The 18,734-nt window shown below is 34.8% G+C and overlaps 1 protein-coding gene across 1 annotated transcript in view; it reads right to left on the bottom strand.

Annotated features, from left to right (window-relative positions):
- LOC126831420 (transcription factor Dp-1) overlaps positions 1-18,734 on the bottom strand; it is a 65,326-nt gene that overhangs the window by 14,684 nt on the left and 31,908 nt on the right. The window contains exons 6-10 of the mRNA XM_050561929.2: positions 10,073-10,238; positions 6,230-6,373; positions 4,626-4,694; positions 2,288-2,436; positions 1,218-1,384 (exon numbers count right to left, since the gene is read on the bottom strand). Coding sequence (XP_050417886.1) covers positions 1,218-1,384; positions 2,288-2,436; positions 4,626-4,694; positions 6,230-6,373; positions 10,073-10,238 — 695 coding nt within the window. The remainder of the gene's footprint in view (positions 1-1,217; positions 1,385-2,287; positions 2,437-4,625; positions 4,695-6,229; positions 6,374-10,072; positions 10,239-18,734) is intronic.

Below are 18,734 nucleotides of genomic sequence, written 5' to 3'. Positions count from 1 at the left end.
GATCTTTGGGTTATAAACAGGCATTTCAAGTTTCATCAAAATCGGATGAAAATTTTGACCTCTAGAATGTCCACAAGATTAAAACATGATTTTTCGTACAATCAGGGGCTATAATCCATGAAGTTATGGTCCGATACATTCCAATATCGTAAGGAACCAAGATCTTTGGGGAATAGACCTACATTTCAAGTTTCAAATCGGATAAAAATTGTGACCTGTAGAGTGTCCAACAAACAAATTGTGGACGAACAGGGGCGACGACAATATACGTCCACATGAAAATGTGGGTGTATAAAAATAGTCTTGCCCCAGTTACATCCATCTGCTCTAATCAGAATTATGGGATAGATTTTGCATTCATTACTGTTCACTATACCATAACCCATGACTGTACCAAATTTGATCTTTTTACCACCAAATGCACAATTATTTCACCACTTGGGGATCATGGTGGCTAAGTGGGTAAGACGCTGGCTCACTAGCCTGGAGGTTGGGTGTTGGATCCCTGCATTGACCAAGAAAGTTCATCCAGATTTTCCGACATGGTTCCCCCTTGTCAGTGATGCAGGATGGAGGGCCTGACAAGGACAGCTGTCTATTCGTTCGGATGGAACAGAAAACCGAGGTCCCGTGTACACATTGGTGTGCGCCTAAAAGATCACTTGACAGTTGGAATTTGATATAAAAGTAGGCTGTAGTGCCGCTGTCCAGGCAAAATTTCCCTCATAGCACACTGTATTGCATATGCCTGTCTTCATTAGCCCAGTTTGGAGCAGAATTGCAAAATAGAATGAATATTCTTTCATATTATATTTAAAATTATCTAGTCATGTTTCACAAATCACATAATTTTCACTGCAAAATGTCAAGTTATGATTATTTAATTTTTCTGCGTAACTTACGGGACGGTTACATTAAATTAAATTGTGGAAAAAACACCTGCTTTAAAGTTTTGATAATTATCAATTTTCAAAATTGACAGGATTGAGATATTCTGATGCATTTACTTATTGATTTAATTGATATCAATTTTACAGAGCTCTAAACTGCTCTGAACCGTAACTTACGTGACGTGAAATGGGCCTGCTCTATTTAGAGATTGCAGGCAATGCCAAAAAAATTAATTTTCCAAATGACAGGTTGTGGGGATATTGCGTACGCTAAAAAGAAATAAAGCAATCTTGTTGCCAGAAATCAGCCAACAGGTGGCAGTATACCTGTAACATAAGGCTCTAAGGCTTTTGGTACCATTCTTATAACTTTTATTAAATCATCAGTTGAACACTGCCCTTTCTCTAAACCAAAAGCCATTCCCATTCTCTTTAAAACTTCGATATCATCATGTATCTCGAATGTATTATCAAATGTAAACAAATATTCATCTCTGTAATAAAACAAATATAATTAACCTTTGAGATCATCATGTACTTCGAACACATTTTCAAATGCTAACATTCTGTAAATAAAGGTTTGCTATGCAAAATATACTCAAAATTTTACAAGAGATGGACAGAGAACGAACTTAAAAAAAGAAGCTATTTTTCGTAAAATTGGGGACCATAATCTAGAAAGTTACTGTCCGATATGTGTGAATATATACAATAAACATATAAAAATTGTGATCTCTAGAGGATCCACAACCTTCATATTACATACTTATAAACTATTTGCGTATAAGGAGCCGCCATTTTGTCAGGCAGTTTTGGTCAACCATCATTAGGGAGTAACGGTGATAAATTTAAACGTTTTTTAAAATTGGATAAAAAATTGTGACCTGTGGAGGGTCCACGAGCTAATACATCATTTTTTGTACAATCAGACGCCATAATCCAGGAAATAACAGTCCGATGATTATAAACATACATTTCAAGTTTCATCAAAATCAGATAAAAATTGGGACTTCTAAAGTGTTCACAACCTTGGTATTACATTTAGATTATTTGCGTGCAAGGAACAGCCATTTTGTCCAGTAGTTTTGGTCAGATTTTTACAAAATTCAAACTCAACCTTCAGTGATGGGGCCATAATCCATGAAGTTATGGTCCTATACATGCAAATAGAAAGGAAACAAGATCTTTGGGAGATAAACCTATATTTCAAGTTTCGTCAAAATCGGATAAAAATTGTGACCTGTAGAATGTCCACAAACAAAATTGTGGATGGACAGACAGACATACAGACTGATGGACAAGGGCGACGACAATATACATGAACATAAAAATAATAACTTTAGTACAAACAATAGTCTTCTGGAGGAAAGTTTAAAAGCCTAATTAGGTGTACTTACTTGTCATTAGAGATACTACAATCTATTACAGTCTTTTTACTAGTATTAACAATAATAAACGGTAACTGAATCGCAGAATTCGATGCTGGTGCCCCATGTTTTGCCTCCATTTCTCGATTTCTTGAAACCAAATTCTTAAATGCAATTTGCTGAAATATAGATTAAACATTGGCAATAGCAAATGAAATGGAGTTTGTATGCTTTACTTTTCTGCATCAACAGATTTGATTTGAAGTTAAAAGATTGTATCTAAGTTTTGCCAGATTATCCAGTGAGAGCTGTAAAATGTACTGAGATGGATACTTGTCATGCCTTATTTTCAAGATCTTTTGGATCCCTAACATATTGTTTAAGTATCATCGGAATTGGACAAGAATTGTAGCCCCTGGTGGAAGGTCCAGAAACTTCTCGAACTTTGTACATAATTCACATTTTGTGTAATGTAAAAGACACAGCATAACTCCGGCACATAAGGTCTAATGCATAATCATTCAAGATCTGTTGATATAACAGGGGTGGACATTTTGTCCGGCAGTTTTGGTCCGATTTTCAACCATCCTTACGGTGTAACAGTGATATATTCGAAAGGTTTTTAAAATCGGATATTAATTGTGACCTCTAGAGGGACAGCAAGCTAAAAACCCGACTCTACATACAATCAGGCACCATAATTCACGAAGTTACAATCCGATATGCACAAATATGGGTTATAAACATGCATTTCAAGTTTCATCAAAATCAGATGAAAATTGTGACCTCTGGTGTATCCACAAGCTAATAAAAAGGTGATTTTTCGTACAATCACTCAGGGGCCATAAGCCATAAAGTTTCGATCCATGCGAATATCGAAAAGAACAGAGATCTTTTGGAGATAAACCTATATTTCAAGTTTCATCAAAATCGGATAAGTATTGTTACCTGTAGAGTCTCCACAAACAATTTGTGGACGGACGGACAGGGGTGACGACAATATATGTCCACATGAAAATGTGGGCGTATAAAAATTATTAAATCCCAAATATTCGAAATTAGAAAAGGGCACAAGAGTACTAGTATAATAGGTTAATGTTTGTACAAAGTCCACATGAAAATGTGGGCGTATAAAAATTATTAAATCCCAAATATTCGAAATTAGAAAAAGGCACAAGAGTACTAGTATAATAGGTTAATGTTTGTACAAAGTTTCATGAAGATATTTTAAATGGTTTATGAGATATGCTTTGGAAACAAAATTGTACACCAAAAAAATAAGTCAAACTATGGAAACTAGGGTTGTCACGATTAATCGGTTTAGTCGTAGTCGATTCGGTTTCTAGCTCACGCATATCAACAATCACAAGGGAAAATCCCTGTAACGCAGTACAGACAATGACATTATTAGCCAATGAAAGAAACATTTATTTTACATTTTTATAGAATTTATACGGCATCCGATTAATCGGCACCGATACGATTTTTGGCTAGCCGATTAACCGATTCAAGAATTTTGTAATCGTGACAAGTAGCAAAAGGCACAACTACTATAATGGGTTTATGTGTGTACAAAGTTTTGTAAAATATATCTTGAACAGTTTATGAGAAACAAAATAATACACGAAAAACTAAGTCAAATTTGCTTTCATGAAAACACAAAAAATATAAATCCCAGAAATTCCTAAATAGAGTGAGAGAAAAATGGGGTTTAACGTTCACTCGACACAAACTAGGTCACTTTGGGACTAACACATGGTTCAATTTTATTTCAATAATTCGCTTGCGCGTAGGGGTCTTTAGCAGTGGGAAGAAAACGGAGGACCTGGAGAAAACCCATGAGGTTGGACAGGCGACCCTACTACTTGTCACGAACAACCGGGGATTGGAAACCATGCCAGTTGACTCAATGACAGACTTTATGATACATCACGCACGTGCTAACCATTCGGCCATCCAACCCCCTAATTCCTAAATAGCAAAAGGTACAACTACTGTACTAATTCCAAGTTGATGTGTGTTCAAAGTTTCAGAAATATATCCTGAACGGTTTATGAGATATGCTCCGAAAACAAAATATGGACGGACGGACCACATTTCAATATCCCTCTGTAATTTTGTTTGGCGCGAGATAATAGTAATATTGTCATTTATAAAGCGTCTTAATGCAAAAAAAAAAAAAGTTTGTAAGGCGCTGTTGGTTGTTATATAACTTATATTCACTGCTTTGTTTCATTGACTGTGGTAGTCTATTCCATAGAAAGTCTATAGTGAATCTTATTTAGGATGTTATATTCTAATTTTACAAAGGATGCAGATCTGATTGATTCTGATACTATTTATTCTAGTGAAGTTTGTTAAATCTTACTTGTAATATTAATTCTTGTAACTGCTGTGTTTTATGTTTTATTCTGTCCAATCTTCGCTGTTTTTCTGTCTAGATAAAAAAAAAAATCAGCATTCCAATTATGAAGTAAACATGACATGCCTCCTGTGGGGAAGTGAGTGATAATATAGTTTAATCTTGAATAACCATGGCACTGTAAGGCAACAAATAAATACCATCCAGCAGGATTTTGACGGGTGGGCAATTAAGTTCTAAAACCAGCGATAGTACCTCCTTGAAATATAGCTACACACAGCAAGGAAATATGCCTACACAGCAGGTATGTCTTCGAAAGAAAAAATATAATAATATACAACAGTTTATCCAACTTGCATGTTGACCAAATTTGATAAATGCCTTCAAGAAATCTAATCTCTATCATGTTCACAAGCTTTTCCAGAGACATATAAGATCTCATCTTCTCCAATCCCAATGCTCCACAGTAATCGTTTTGAACTCTGGAACGGAAGGTTGAGGAACACTGCATATCGATAGGGTTGGTTGTCTATTAGAATGCTTCCAAATTTGAAACAAGCGGTTGCCATGCAAGATATGCCCACAGTTTGCTTTAGATGGACGGAGAATAGGGAAGATCAATAAGATCATCCTTTCCTTCTCCCAATGTTTCACATCTAAAATTAGAAAAAGATAGCCATTCAAAGACTAAATTCATGCCTTTACATTATAAATAAATAGTGCTGATATCAAGTAAAATTTTACGCATCGATGCATCGGATGCAAACATCGATTCTCGTATCGATGCATCGGGAATTTTTTGCCGCCATTTTGTTAATCAAAAATTACAGAAATAACATTAGTATTTCTGATAGAAACATGAATTTCCCTAACATTATCATTAGGCCTACTATAGAAATGTCGATTTATTTGAATAAATTTATTTCCACAATATTCTTCTATTATTTATTATGACATTAATATCGTCCGATTCACTTCAATTGACACTCGTTAGCCATTGTTCAAATTTGTTGTGAAGTCTGTCTATAGGGGTTTATGAAGTATATTGCCCGTGGCAGAAAATAAGACTGAATCGTTTTAAAACTAGCGTTAAGAACCGGCCGCGAAATATTATCCTTCTGACAGTTCGTTTGGTCATTTAAATGAACCGTGAAATTGACCTTGGGGTTAAAGGACATGATAGCCAGGGGATGTAACCAGCAAACGCAGTCTTTGTAGTCATTGGAAAATGGAGACAAACATAACGGAAGCGTAGGGTAAACAGGTCAAGCCTAATAATTCGTGCGGGATTCATTGAATTGTTCCGTTATTGTTTTATTTTGAATTATTTAAAAGGTGGTTTTTTTTATTCTAGTGGACGAACTTTGAACTCCTCGGACACATAAAGCTAATTATTAGTATTTTTTGCCGATGCATCGATAATACAAAAAAGTACCGAGAATCGAATCGGCGTCAGCCAAATCGATGCATCGGCGATGCATCGATACTTGATATTAGCACTATAAATAAACCATAGTCACCAAAACATACAAACGTTATAGCTACATTCTGATGGGCAAGCCCCTGGACTGATGACTAAATAAATGATACTATAGTACCCAAATTCTTACCTCTAAAGATTGACATTCCTGAGCCGAGTTTGTGGGAAGACCAATCCATCGGATTTCTTTCTTTTCTTTAGATATGATATTCATGGCCATTAAAACATTTAAAGCATCATAGACCCTTCTTCTGATGTTCTTTTGATCATACCCCTGTAAAATATTCGGTCATCTAGAGCGTCCACAAGATTTTTGAATGTCATCAAGGGTGGATTATCGGATATCATGGAAAATCAATAGGCTTCGTCGTCTTAACCAATGTGTATGATTGATGTCAATCGGACGATAATTTAACCTTCACAGTCTCCACAAAATTTTTCAAAGTTGAGAAAGGGCATTAAGTCTTACACTAATTATTGGAAATTGCTGAAAATCGATAAGCTTCGTCTTATAAACTTAACCAACAAGTCAATTGGATAATAACTTTAGCCTGTAGTGTCCACAAGATTTTTCAAATTGATCAAGGGCCATAACTCTGGCAGTAATCATCAGAAATTGTGGAAAATCAATTAGCTTTCCCATCTCATGACCTTAACCAATATGTATCAACTTGTTCAAAGATAGGTTGCCACCAGGCAACGAAACATACACCCACAGCAGCTAAATCGTCCAGGCAGTCAGCACGAGTTGTCAGATATTTCTACTTTTTCAGTAATGAAACATTTATAATACACTAAAATTGACCAAAATCTGATTAAGAGTAACAACTCATCATGTAATTATCAGAAAATCATTAGAATTTGTTTGGTTTTTATAAATTTCTTCCCCATGCTAACGTTTAGTATACGAAACATTTAATATCATGGATTAAGCTGTTCAAGTTATCAAAATTCATTAAAAACCAATATACTTGTTCGTTTCAAGACCTTAAACTCTGTGTATCAATCTAAAGTCAATCGGATGATAACATAGCCGTAGTGTAGAGCTTCACAAGATTTTTCATAGTGAACAAGGGCCATAACTTTGGCAGTAATTATCGGAAATCGTTGAACTTCAATAGGATTCTTCGTCTCATGACCTCAAACACTGTTTATAAATTTAAAGTCTTGACAGTAATTATCGGAAATCGCTGAAAATCAATAGGCTTCTTCATCTCATGACCTCAAACACTGTGTATAAATTTAAAGTCAATCGGATATTAACTTGTGCCTCTAAAGCCTCAACAAAATTTTTAAAAGTGATCAAGGGCCATAACTCTGGCAGTAATTATCGGAAATTGCTGAAAATGAATAGACTTCTTCATCACATGACCTTAAACACTGTGTATAAATTAAAAGTCAATCGGATATTAACTTTTGCTTCTAGAGCCTCAACAAGATTTTAAAAAGTGATCAAAGGCCATAACTCTGGCAGTAATTATCGGAAATAACTGAAAATGAATAGGCTTCTTCGTCTCATGACCTTAAACACTGTTTATAAATTTAAAGTCAATCGGATATTAACTTAAGCCTCTAAAGCGTCCACAAGATTTTTTTGAAGTGATCAAGGGCCATAACTCTGGCAGTAATTATCCGAAATCGCTGAAAATCAATAGGCTTCTTCATCTTATGACATTAAACACTGTGTATAAATTTAAAGTCAATCGGATATTAACTTTAGCCTCTAGTGCAGTGGTTCTCAACCTTTTTTTGCCAACGGCACACCTTGGATAACATGAAAAAATAGCGGCAGACCTGGCTAAATATATATGAAAAATATTTAAATTTTGCAAAATAAAAACATGGCAAGTTATAGACGACATACACCCGTAGACACAGACTAGTCATAGACACATAGAATGACTCAAAGAAAAACACAGCTATAAACATATCAGTCGACACCACTGAATACTGGGATCACATGGTTTTTCGCATTTTCTTAGTGTGCTGTCCAAAATTTCGTTGCACACTTAGGAAGATCTCGCGGCACACCTGTGTGCCACGGCACACTGGTTGAGAATCACTGCTCTAGGGCGTCCACAATTGTTGGACAGACGGACGGTGGCGACGATGATATACGACTACATTCTAATGTGGGTGTGTGCCATGGCACACTGGTTGAGAATCACTGCTCTAAAGCGTCCTCAATTGCCAGACGGACGGACGGACGGACGGGGGCGACGACGATATACGACTACATTTCAATGTGGGTGTATAAAAATGAACATACATCCTGCTCTTGAGAGAAGGCATATGAATGTTTTTTCTTTTTTCCTGTTAATCTTACTTGATAGCTAATGACTTTAAAATGCACAACAACCAGGTTCAATATTTCAGATATAACATGGACAAGACAATTTTTGATGAAAAAATTGACCAAAATCACTTTGACAAAAAAGAATTTTTGAGAAAACCTATGTATTTTGGAGTTGCTTGGGAAATCAGAGTAATTGTTACAAAAATGTGAAAATCGAAACATAATTAGCCTTAAAGTTGTATTTCATGAATTTACATCAACATTTTTGATAGGTTTGTTATGAAATGAAATATGACATCGCAAAAACACCAAAAATGACTTTTTCAAGGCGTTGAAAAACCTTTCTTCCATGAAAAGTCAAAAATCGCAACTTTGAGCCTCCATAAAAAAATATTTTCATCCGATTTTGAATCTGTAAAAAGTTTTGGGAGAAGAATGATGAGATCTACTTGAAAAACTAATAAAATCAAATGTAAAATCATAATTATAAATCTCAAAATCACCTTTTCCACCTACTTTAATAAAAATCCTCCAAATTCTGAATTGGAATCACTTTCCACAGCGAAGAAATTATTAGAAGAGTGAGGGTGGGGATACTACATTCAACAAAGACTGGCTGCCATTTTTTGGTACGCCGTATATCACATATCTCCTTCTCCATTTCAAATCTCAGAAAAATCAAGTTCCGGAACATTACTGAGATTAATATTCACATCCAAATTGCCTTTGATAAAATTCCTTCAAATTCTGAATCAGATAATAATCATTTTCCATAGCAAAGGAATTATTGGTAGAACGAGCGTGATAATATTAAACTTGCGTACAAAGTGGCTACCTATGACATGAATTTTCTTGCGAGTTCACGACCTTACAAGTATAATACATAACCTCTAAACCATTGTTGTGACGTATAAGTTTTATGTTTTCAATAATTACTTCAAACTATGTTTATTGCATAACTATTTTTGGAACTAATTAGCTTTTTTTTTAATAACTTTACTGATCAATAAAACGGTACATTAAAAAGGCCGGCAGCAGTCATTGATGGGAAAATTATCTCGCAAGTTTACGACCTTATAACCCCTAAACCTTTGACAGATTAATTTTATGATTCCAATAATTAGTTCAAACTATATATTTATTGGATAACTACTTTTGGAAAGCCAAATTGGCCTTTTCTGATAACTTTCTTGATCAATAAAACTTTACATCAAAGAGAATGAAAGCAGTCTTCGTTGGTAAAACTGACTAGACAGTACGTCATCGACAGGTGGCGTAGGATGGTGAAATTCAGTAGCTAATTAGGTCGATAACAGGTCCAAATGATTTTTTCAAAATGATCAAGGGCCATAACTCTGGCATTATCAGGAATCGTTGAAAATCAATAGGATTCTTCATCTCATGACCTTAAATACTGTGTATAAATATTTCAAAGTGATCATGGACCATAATATAACGCTGGCATCAATTATTTCGAAATCCTTGAAAATCAATGGGCTTCATCGCCTCATGAGCTTAAACCCTGTGTATAAATTTAAAGTCAATCGTATATTAACTTTAGCTTTTAGAGCATCTATACAAGCAATTGTCGACGTCGGCCTAACTACAGTATACAACCACATTTCAATGTGTGTGGGCATATAAAAAAAAAAAAAAGAAATTGACTTCAATACAAACCGCTTCTTGTTGTGACTGGGGGTTTCTGGGGTCAGTAAATTCAGCCACCAGTTCATCAGCAACCTCGTTATACGATGTAACACCTTTTCGCTGAACTTTTTCACAAACTTTCATAGAAAAATGACGTAAACCTTTGCCACCCTTCTCTCCCTTCTTGCCCCGTTTCCTGGAATAAATAATAATGTAGTCATCTGAAGGAATCTTAATTGACTGATTATACTAAATTCGGCTACAGATATTTGTATCACATTTGTTATTTGTAATAAATCACAGAAAGGTAACGTCTTTAAACAATCTGCCAAGCACGACAGCCTCGATTGATCAACAAATTAATTTTTTTACAGTATTGAACAACCTTGTCACTCTATAAAGAAAGTCAAAAAAGGAAAACAAAACAGTTTGATGTGAAAAAATAATAAAATAAACAGGATAGTAAAATAGGTCATTGGTACCATACAACATGGCTAGTGAAAGGAACAGGTGTAGTAAAATCTTTGGAAAGAGCAGACATGTAAAATAATCAAATTTACTTTGTATGCTTTCAAATATTTAAGTCATAACTACCCTTACAAAGCATTAGATCAGGCTATATGTCTATATGTGATCTGTCAAAGTACTGACAGAAGATGGAGAAATGCAATGTCAAGAATGAATAGAAATTGTACAGATGGTTAACTTAAAAGCTTTAAAGCTACGTTCCCAGAAAAGTATTTATCGGGTGGTTATTTCCAATAAAAGTATGGCAATTTTGGTATATATCGTAAGTAGAAATATCCAATCTTACTAGAAAAATACTGGATTCCCTGAAAAAAATGCATGGAGTGCATACAGGACGAAAATGTACGGGTTTCCCTAATGGACAGAAGGACGATTAGGAGTGTCTGCACGCGTGACGTCGAAGGTTGCACGCGGAGATTGAGCGCTTGATGTACATGTTGATAAACATTATGAAGAGTTAGACGTATAACACTTTCTGAGATAAAAATCAGAAAAAGATGCGGGCAGTGGATAATCCGAGAATTTAATTTAGGCTTTGATATTTGTAATAAATAGTCAGCGATAAAGGCAACATTGCCTTTTGTATACAATGAATTCTCCTCCGACATAGCACCCGTTGTGTCACGTGACACAAACATGACCTCTTTTTGATTGAGTTTTTATAGCCGGGTATTCCCTGACAATTGCAATCTTTTGAGAAGGATTTGAAGCAAAATTATGATAAATTAATTAGTTTGATTATGTTTTTAGTCCAAATCACCTAGTTTGTACCCAGGAATGTATGTTTAATACCAGTGAACAAAATGGTTAACAGTATGAAACAGTTCTGAGAAATTTTTGCTTATCAAATCAAAATTTTGATTAGCTGTTTTGGTCATTTGAGGTGCAGCTACAATCTATCATGATTACTCAATATTAATTAAATGTAACAGTTTACTTTTATTAGGTAAATTTTGGCGGTTATTGTTATTTTGGAAAATATTAATAATTGTTGTTCATATTTTGTGCAAGTTACTGATGTCATATGATAAGAATTGTATTCTGGATGGTATTTTCAACACCAATCATTTACTATGCAGTTGTTAAACGAATTCCAACTGCAGAAGACATATTTCATGTTGTCACATGGTCTGAATCAGGGATCTCAATTGGTTGTTTTTTATCGGCTTTAGCCGCTTGAAGTTCTATCAAGCCGATTGGTAAAACAATGAACCGGCCACTATGGTATCATAAATCAATCTACTTTCAGTTAAATTACAACCGGTTAATTATTACTTGTTAATTAAGTAGTCAATCAACTTGCTTGTCGGCTACAATAACAGTCATACTTTAGTGAAAATCGGCCATGTAGTTCATAATCCGAGTAATTAGCACAAATAACCGTAATTTTGATAATCGACCGGTAAAAAAAACAAAACAAGCTTGCTGATTATTCATAACAGCCAGGCGGCAATCGAAGGAAGACGATCTCGGCATGATGGATTGTTTATCTATCGCGCGCCTTCGAAGCTTTGTATGAATTCCAGGTGTACCGGTAGATATTAAAATAATAATTGTATTATTATTTAATGGTTTCACTGACCAGTTGTTAGTTAAATTCAAATCTTAGTTGAATATAATCCTCAAATAGAACACTGAATACACCGAGAAACAGTCATTAATAATATATTATGATTCTCCAATGCTGAATTCCCGATGACATGTGATATCAGTTGGAATTAGGTCAGTAAACCAGCGATGCTAGTTTTAGTTTTAAAAAGCGTTTACCGTAATGATTTTTTATTTTATACACATTCTGACAGAGGCTTATTTTTTTTTAAATATTGTCGTATTATCATTGAAAGCTATATGGCACAGTCGTATGGAATTTAACTTTAAAGCCATTTCAATTATGGTTGTCACATGATCACTGGGCCGTGTGTCTATCATGGACGAATGAACAAATACATTTGCAAGTTACGTGATAGAAAAAAACCTACAAATTGTGTTATGAAGAAATACCACGGTGCCGTATCAGGTTATATCCATAAAAAAAAAAACGAATACAGTAATTTATTCCAGAATATTAATGACATGAATTTCAAGCCGGTACGTGAATTAAATATGGAAAATTTTCCGAACGATGTACTTATTTGTCGTTATTTTGGTGCTAATTACATACAGTAGAATACAATATTCCTCGTAACAAATTACCAAGAATTATTTTTGTTCAAGTCTGGTTATATTTTAAAAGGGAATGGAAGCTTAAAATTTTTGAAACCAGTTCCTACCCGGACCTCATTTGACCCAATTCTGGGCGGTTCGTTTCAAAATGGATTAAGAACCCTGGTCTGAATTACCCCCACCCAGTGTATAAAATTCGTCAAGAAAAGTTGTAGGCCAATAGGACCCGCTGGAAGACGCCATTCATGAAAGTTGTAGGTCCTAACATTAAGTTGCGGGCCCAATAAATATTAACAAAACACACGTACACTACCCCACCCCAACTTTATTTCTAAGTTCTAGCCATTTTGGACAGATTTAAAAGTTAAAATATATATTCAATATTGATTGACTGTACACATTACAATTTTAACTTTTGAAGGATTTAATGTTAATACTTTGTGTATAGAAAGATAAAAATCATTCCACCCCTATTTTACCCCAGACTTGATATTTATTTTTTCTGTAATAAATAAATATTTACTTGTAGTTGTAATAATCTTAATGATTATATAGGTCTACCAGTACTGACAATATAATATCTCGAAATTCCATTCACATAGAAATCTGAAGATTACGGATTAAAATGGCCCTTTACACTCTCCGAGTATTAACAGAAAATATTGTTCATTTAAATGTAATGAAATAAAACTGGCGTTCAGGTCCTTCCAGACATAGATTAATGTCTTGCATTTCAATAAACATGTTAAATTTACTGTCCGGTAGCAACAATCATTTTATTTGTTTTATTCATCATGACGTGTGGAACTGTGAAATGAGAGACCGTGACCTCTTTCAAAATGAAAGTAAACTGAAATTGTATTGTTACCAGTAGTTAGGCTATCAGGGAATTTTCAGCTCTGCTTTTTCAATTTCATTTTTAGAAGACAAAGAATTTATATCATGTGAATTTTTATTCTTGGATTCATGACAGTACAGTAGATGGACTGACCTAGTTTAGTAGCACACGTTTGGATTTCACAATTGAAGGAATATAATATGCCGGATTATTCATGTGTATTCAATATCGGATAAAGACAAATAAGACAGCAAGTAAGGCATACTACAACGGAACACACACTCATCTATTCCACACTTTATCAAAATGGTTAAATAATATTCTGCCGAACTCTAGGAGCGTGCTGATATTTGCAAGCACAACCTCACTCCTACAACGATTTCTTTCGGTGGACAATTGTATTTTCATTTCCGATAATGAAATACAGTTAAATATCTGGATGAAATATATTACGGATATAAATAGGGACAATATAAATATTTTCAAAGGAGAATTTGATAGATCCATGAACAAATATCCATGACACATATTTTTCCCGACAAAAACAGTCGGCTCACAGGGCCGACCCACCATATTCAAAATAAAAAGATGTCGGCCCGCCAAGTTATTTATCGGCACTGGGCCGACGGACCGACGTAAATTTTAAACACTGCCCCCACCTTGGTTACATGGCTGCCATGATTTTAACCTCACTCGTAATTAATTAAAAATGTATGTAAATAAAGTGTTATTCATCCTGAACATTAACAATAGTATATAATTTTTTTTCTTACAGAAATTTCTATGAATATGAGACCTTCGGAAGCATGCAATATCAAAATTTCAGTTTCGCAAATCGGCAGCTGATTACGTAAAGTATGTCGAACTGAGAGCATCATTTTGATGATTGGAAAAGTTATTTAACATAAAAAATCATGAATATTACGATCAGACTAGTATTAAACATACATTATGCAAGAGCTAAATCTGTCTATTGCCAGTCTTTCTTTAGGCTTGAAATGTTATCTAAATTATTAATTAGACATTAATTAACCCATCCAGACCATAATCAACTCTAGATGGCATTGCTAGCCTGCGATCTTTAGTGGATTTATGCACCAATTTACTGCATAACTTTCCTTCACGATTTAAAGATTAAATAGATAATTAAGACTACGCTATTTATCGTACTGACTTTAGTAAGGATGATCAAGGCTAGCCGGGTATTTCAACCGGTTAGTTCTCGGTTCATAGTGGATCAATTTGAATGAATTTTTCAGCAAATTGCCTATACATTATCTAGTTTTTAACTATTATAGTGAGAACTGCGAACTCTTTAATGTATCTTTAACTTTTAAGCAATAGAGAGAAAAGTGAAGACATGTGGCATAGTAGTAGTAGTCACGTTTTCCAGACGTATGACCGATAATTCCATGCATGTCTGCATAAGCTCTACCAAAAACAGACCAACTCATGAAATAAACATAGTGTTGTAAAATGTAGTATAAATTTAAAAAGGATAGCTTCGCCTTTTTTTAATTTTGATTTCCAACTTTATAGTTTCCCAGGTGAAGTTCGCTTATGATCACTTTTTCCATTGATTTGACGTAACATCAGAAATGCAAAGCAAACACAGTTATTTTGTTCCAAGTATAATAATATTAATAATGTATAATATCCCAGGGCTTCCACTTCAAAATTTTCACTGTCGTTCATTTTTGATAACGCACGAAACTTTGCAAAATAAATTCATATTTCATGTTTTTTATTCATGGTAGGGTATTGTGAATTCACGTGTGTGTTCCACTTTGTCAGCATGGTGTACACAAAAGATAGGTTGCCAGGCAACGAAACATACACCCACGGTAGCCAAGTCGTCCGAGCAGTCAACAAGAGTTGTCGCATATTCTGTGAGATATATGTCGTCGATAATTATATATTTATCTTCATATTGAAGTTATTGTATTGTATTACAACTCAAAATTATCCAGGTCAGTGTGTTTTCTATAGAGCACATGGTAATTACGTGTCAGCTACTGGAATTTATTTTCCCCGGCCAATTCAGCTATTTCGATCATTTAAACATGCATTATGCAAAAGCTAAATCTGATTATTGCAAGTCTTAATTTAGGCTTCAGATGTTATAGAAATTATAAATTAGATCTTTATTTAAACAACAAGACCAAAATCAACTCTATAGACCCACGGATGGCTCGGCTACAGCTAGGATTTAAATAGGATTTCACTAATTGATTAAATCAGATAAGGGGTAACCTGATGAAAATACGTCAGTTAGATCGAGGCTAAATGATAGAGTGTACTTAGCGAGGCCGCTGTAAAGCGTTTCCGTATGCCATTGAAAACTTTACTTGATAATCGAGATATGTAGGTGGAGTTAACGCCTGTCAATCAAACGTTCGACGAAGGTGAAGACACATTTCGCTACCATTTCTAGGCAGTACAAGCCCACATTTTCGAGAGATGGATAGAGGACAGGCTAAAAAGAAAGTGATTTTTCCTACAATCAGGAAATTACAATTCGATATGCGCAAATATCAAAAGGAACCGAGATCTTTGGGTTATAAACTTACATTTCAAGTTTCAACAAAATCGGATAAAAATTGTGACCTTGATATACCATATTTTCACGCTATTTGAGTGTAACGGTGATATAATAATACGTTTTTTATAAATTGGATAAAAATTATTATTCAGGAACTTACGGTCCGATATGCGCAAATATCGAAAGGAACCGCGATCTTTGGGTTATAAACTTACATTTCAAGTTTCAACAAAATCGGATAAAAATTGTGACCTCTATAGGGTCCACAACCTTGATATACCATATTTTTAAGCCATTTTGTCTGTCAGTTTTGGGCCGATTTTCACGAAATTCGAACTCAGTCGTCCTTAGGGTCTAACGGTGATATAATAATACGTTTTTTTAAATCGGATAAAAATTATGACCTCTATAGGGTCCACAAGCTAAAAACGCAATTTTTCGTACAATCAGGTGCCATTACTCAGGAAATTTCGGTCCGATATGCGCAATATCGAAAGGAACCAAGATCTTTGGGCTATAAACTAACATTTCAAGTTTAAACCAAATTGGATAAAAATTGTGACCTCTACAGTGTTTACAAGCTAAAAACGTGATTTTTTCGTACAATCAGGGGCCATAATCCATGAAGTTACAGTCCGAAACATGCCAGTAGCGAAAGGAACCGAGATCTTAGAGTGATAAACCTATATTTCAAGTTTCATTGAAATCGGATAAAAATTGTGACCTGTAGACTGTTCACAAACAATTGAGGACGGACGGACAGGGGAGACGACAATATACGTCCACATGAAAATTTACTTTACAAAGTTTTCGTGCGTTATCAAAAATGACCGGCAGTGAAAATTTTGAAGTGGAAGCCCTGGTCCGCAAACTTCGTATACATACTTTTACACAATTTGCTTACAAGGCAGGGTTCGAATTTTATTTTTAACACCAGAAGCAATTTTTTGCTTGTTATTTTTAAAATTAGAAGCAAAAACAAAGTGTAACAAGCAAAAATTTCAATAGTTGTAATTAAACCTTTTTAATTCAAATTTACATAAAGTTAACACATTTTATTGCCTGCTGCCAAATGGAACAGAATTTGGTCGTTTGGACCTTTGTCCATTCAACCACCACTTGTTTACAAATGGTCTCGGGTTGAAGTCATTTAATGGTGGACCTTCCAGGTCAATTCTCATTAACATGTCCACAGTACTATTGGACAGTCTACACCTCAAGTCACTTTTTATACGTTTCATCGTAGAAAAACCTCTTTCACATGATGCATTTGACAGTGGAAAACAACTGGTAAGATGAATCACTTTCATAATGTTGCTATAATTGTTATTGACATCTTCCTGACTGACTCTTTGCCAAACAGCAAGGGGATGATAAGCTCTAAAATGAGTATTTCTGGCCACATATAACTTTAAATCTGACCATTCAGTGATTACAGAATCAGTATTACAAATATTTTGCAGAACATGCTGAAAGTGCTGGATAATATACTTTAGGTCTAAATTACCATGATATAAGGCTGGTAAGTCATTTTCAGCAGGCCAGTTCTTATGGTCAAAAATTTGGGCAGCAGTGAAAACTGATTTCCCACCTAAAATATCTTCGAATCGACTTTTACAACAATCAATAATTTTATTGAGAATGCCATTTTTCTGATCTTCAAGGACATCCTGGTCCACAACACTCAACAGAGTTTGGCCCTTGTAGGAATTTCCACTCACATCATTATTAAATGATTGTAACTGAGCACCTGGATGATCTATCATCTGCTGGAGAGAAATCTGTGTGGATTTGATTTTAGTCACAGCACTGCTGACATCAATGTCATCACGTTGAAATAGTAAGCTTACTCTGCTGACCTCAGATAGGACATCTTTAATGAAATAGAGATACCATATAAATTTAAATTGCGTAAGCCTTTTGATGTAGCCTTGAGTTTTAGCTCTATCTTCTCCTTTATTGGTGTTGTCTGATGCATAATTAGACATACGAGTCAAAATAACTCCCCAGCTATTCAAAAGTTTGGTGACTGCTTGAAGTTTGTGTTCAACCCATCTTGTCCCATTAGCTTTTGTTGGTTTGGAGAAATGTTCATCCATTATCTCTGCAATGTCTGTAGCCTCTTTATTCCTTTTTGCAGAGCCCTGATAAAAGTGGTAGACATTCTGCAAACCTTCAATTATATTGTTCATATAAGTATCATTAAATGCATCTTTTACTGCCAGTTCTAACCGATGTGCTAGACACCAGACAGATACTATATAATCTGCATTAGCTTCTTCTTTCAACAAGCTTATAACTCCTCTCCTTTGGCCCATCATAACATTTGCACCATCAGAACAGAAGCCTATCAATTTCTGTTTATAATTTGGCACTCCCAAGCTTTTAAAGGCAGTGTTGATTGCTTCCAATATTCCTGTTGCTTTTGTAGTAGGAGGTTGTTCTAGTTTGACATATCTTATCTTGGGGTAGAAGTTTTCTAAAACTTTTACCATAATCAATTCTTTAACCACTTCTGTCCTATCAGTTGAACCGTCACAAAAGATGCTAATGTAATCAGCCTTTGTCAACAATTCTTTCAATCCTTCAGAATAACTATCAGCTATTACTGAAACAAAATT

The sequence above is a fragment of the Patella vulgata genome, chromosome 1, assembly GCF_932274485.2.
Source record: "Patella vulgata chromosome 1, xgPatVulg1.2, whole genome shotgun sequence".
NCBI classification, from domain to species: domain Eukaryota; kingdom Metazoa; phylum Mollusca; class Gastropoda; family Patellidae; genus Patella; species Patella vulgata.
This window is presented reverse-complemented; position numbering and strand designations above follow the sequence as displayed.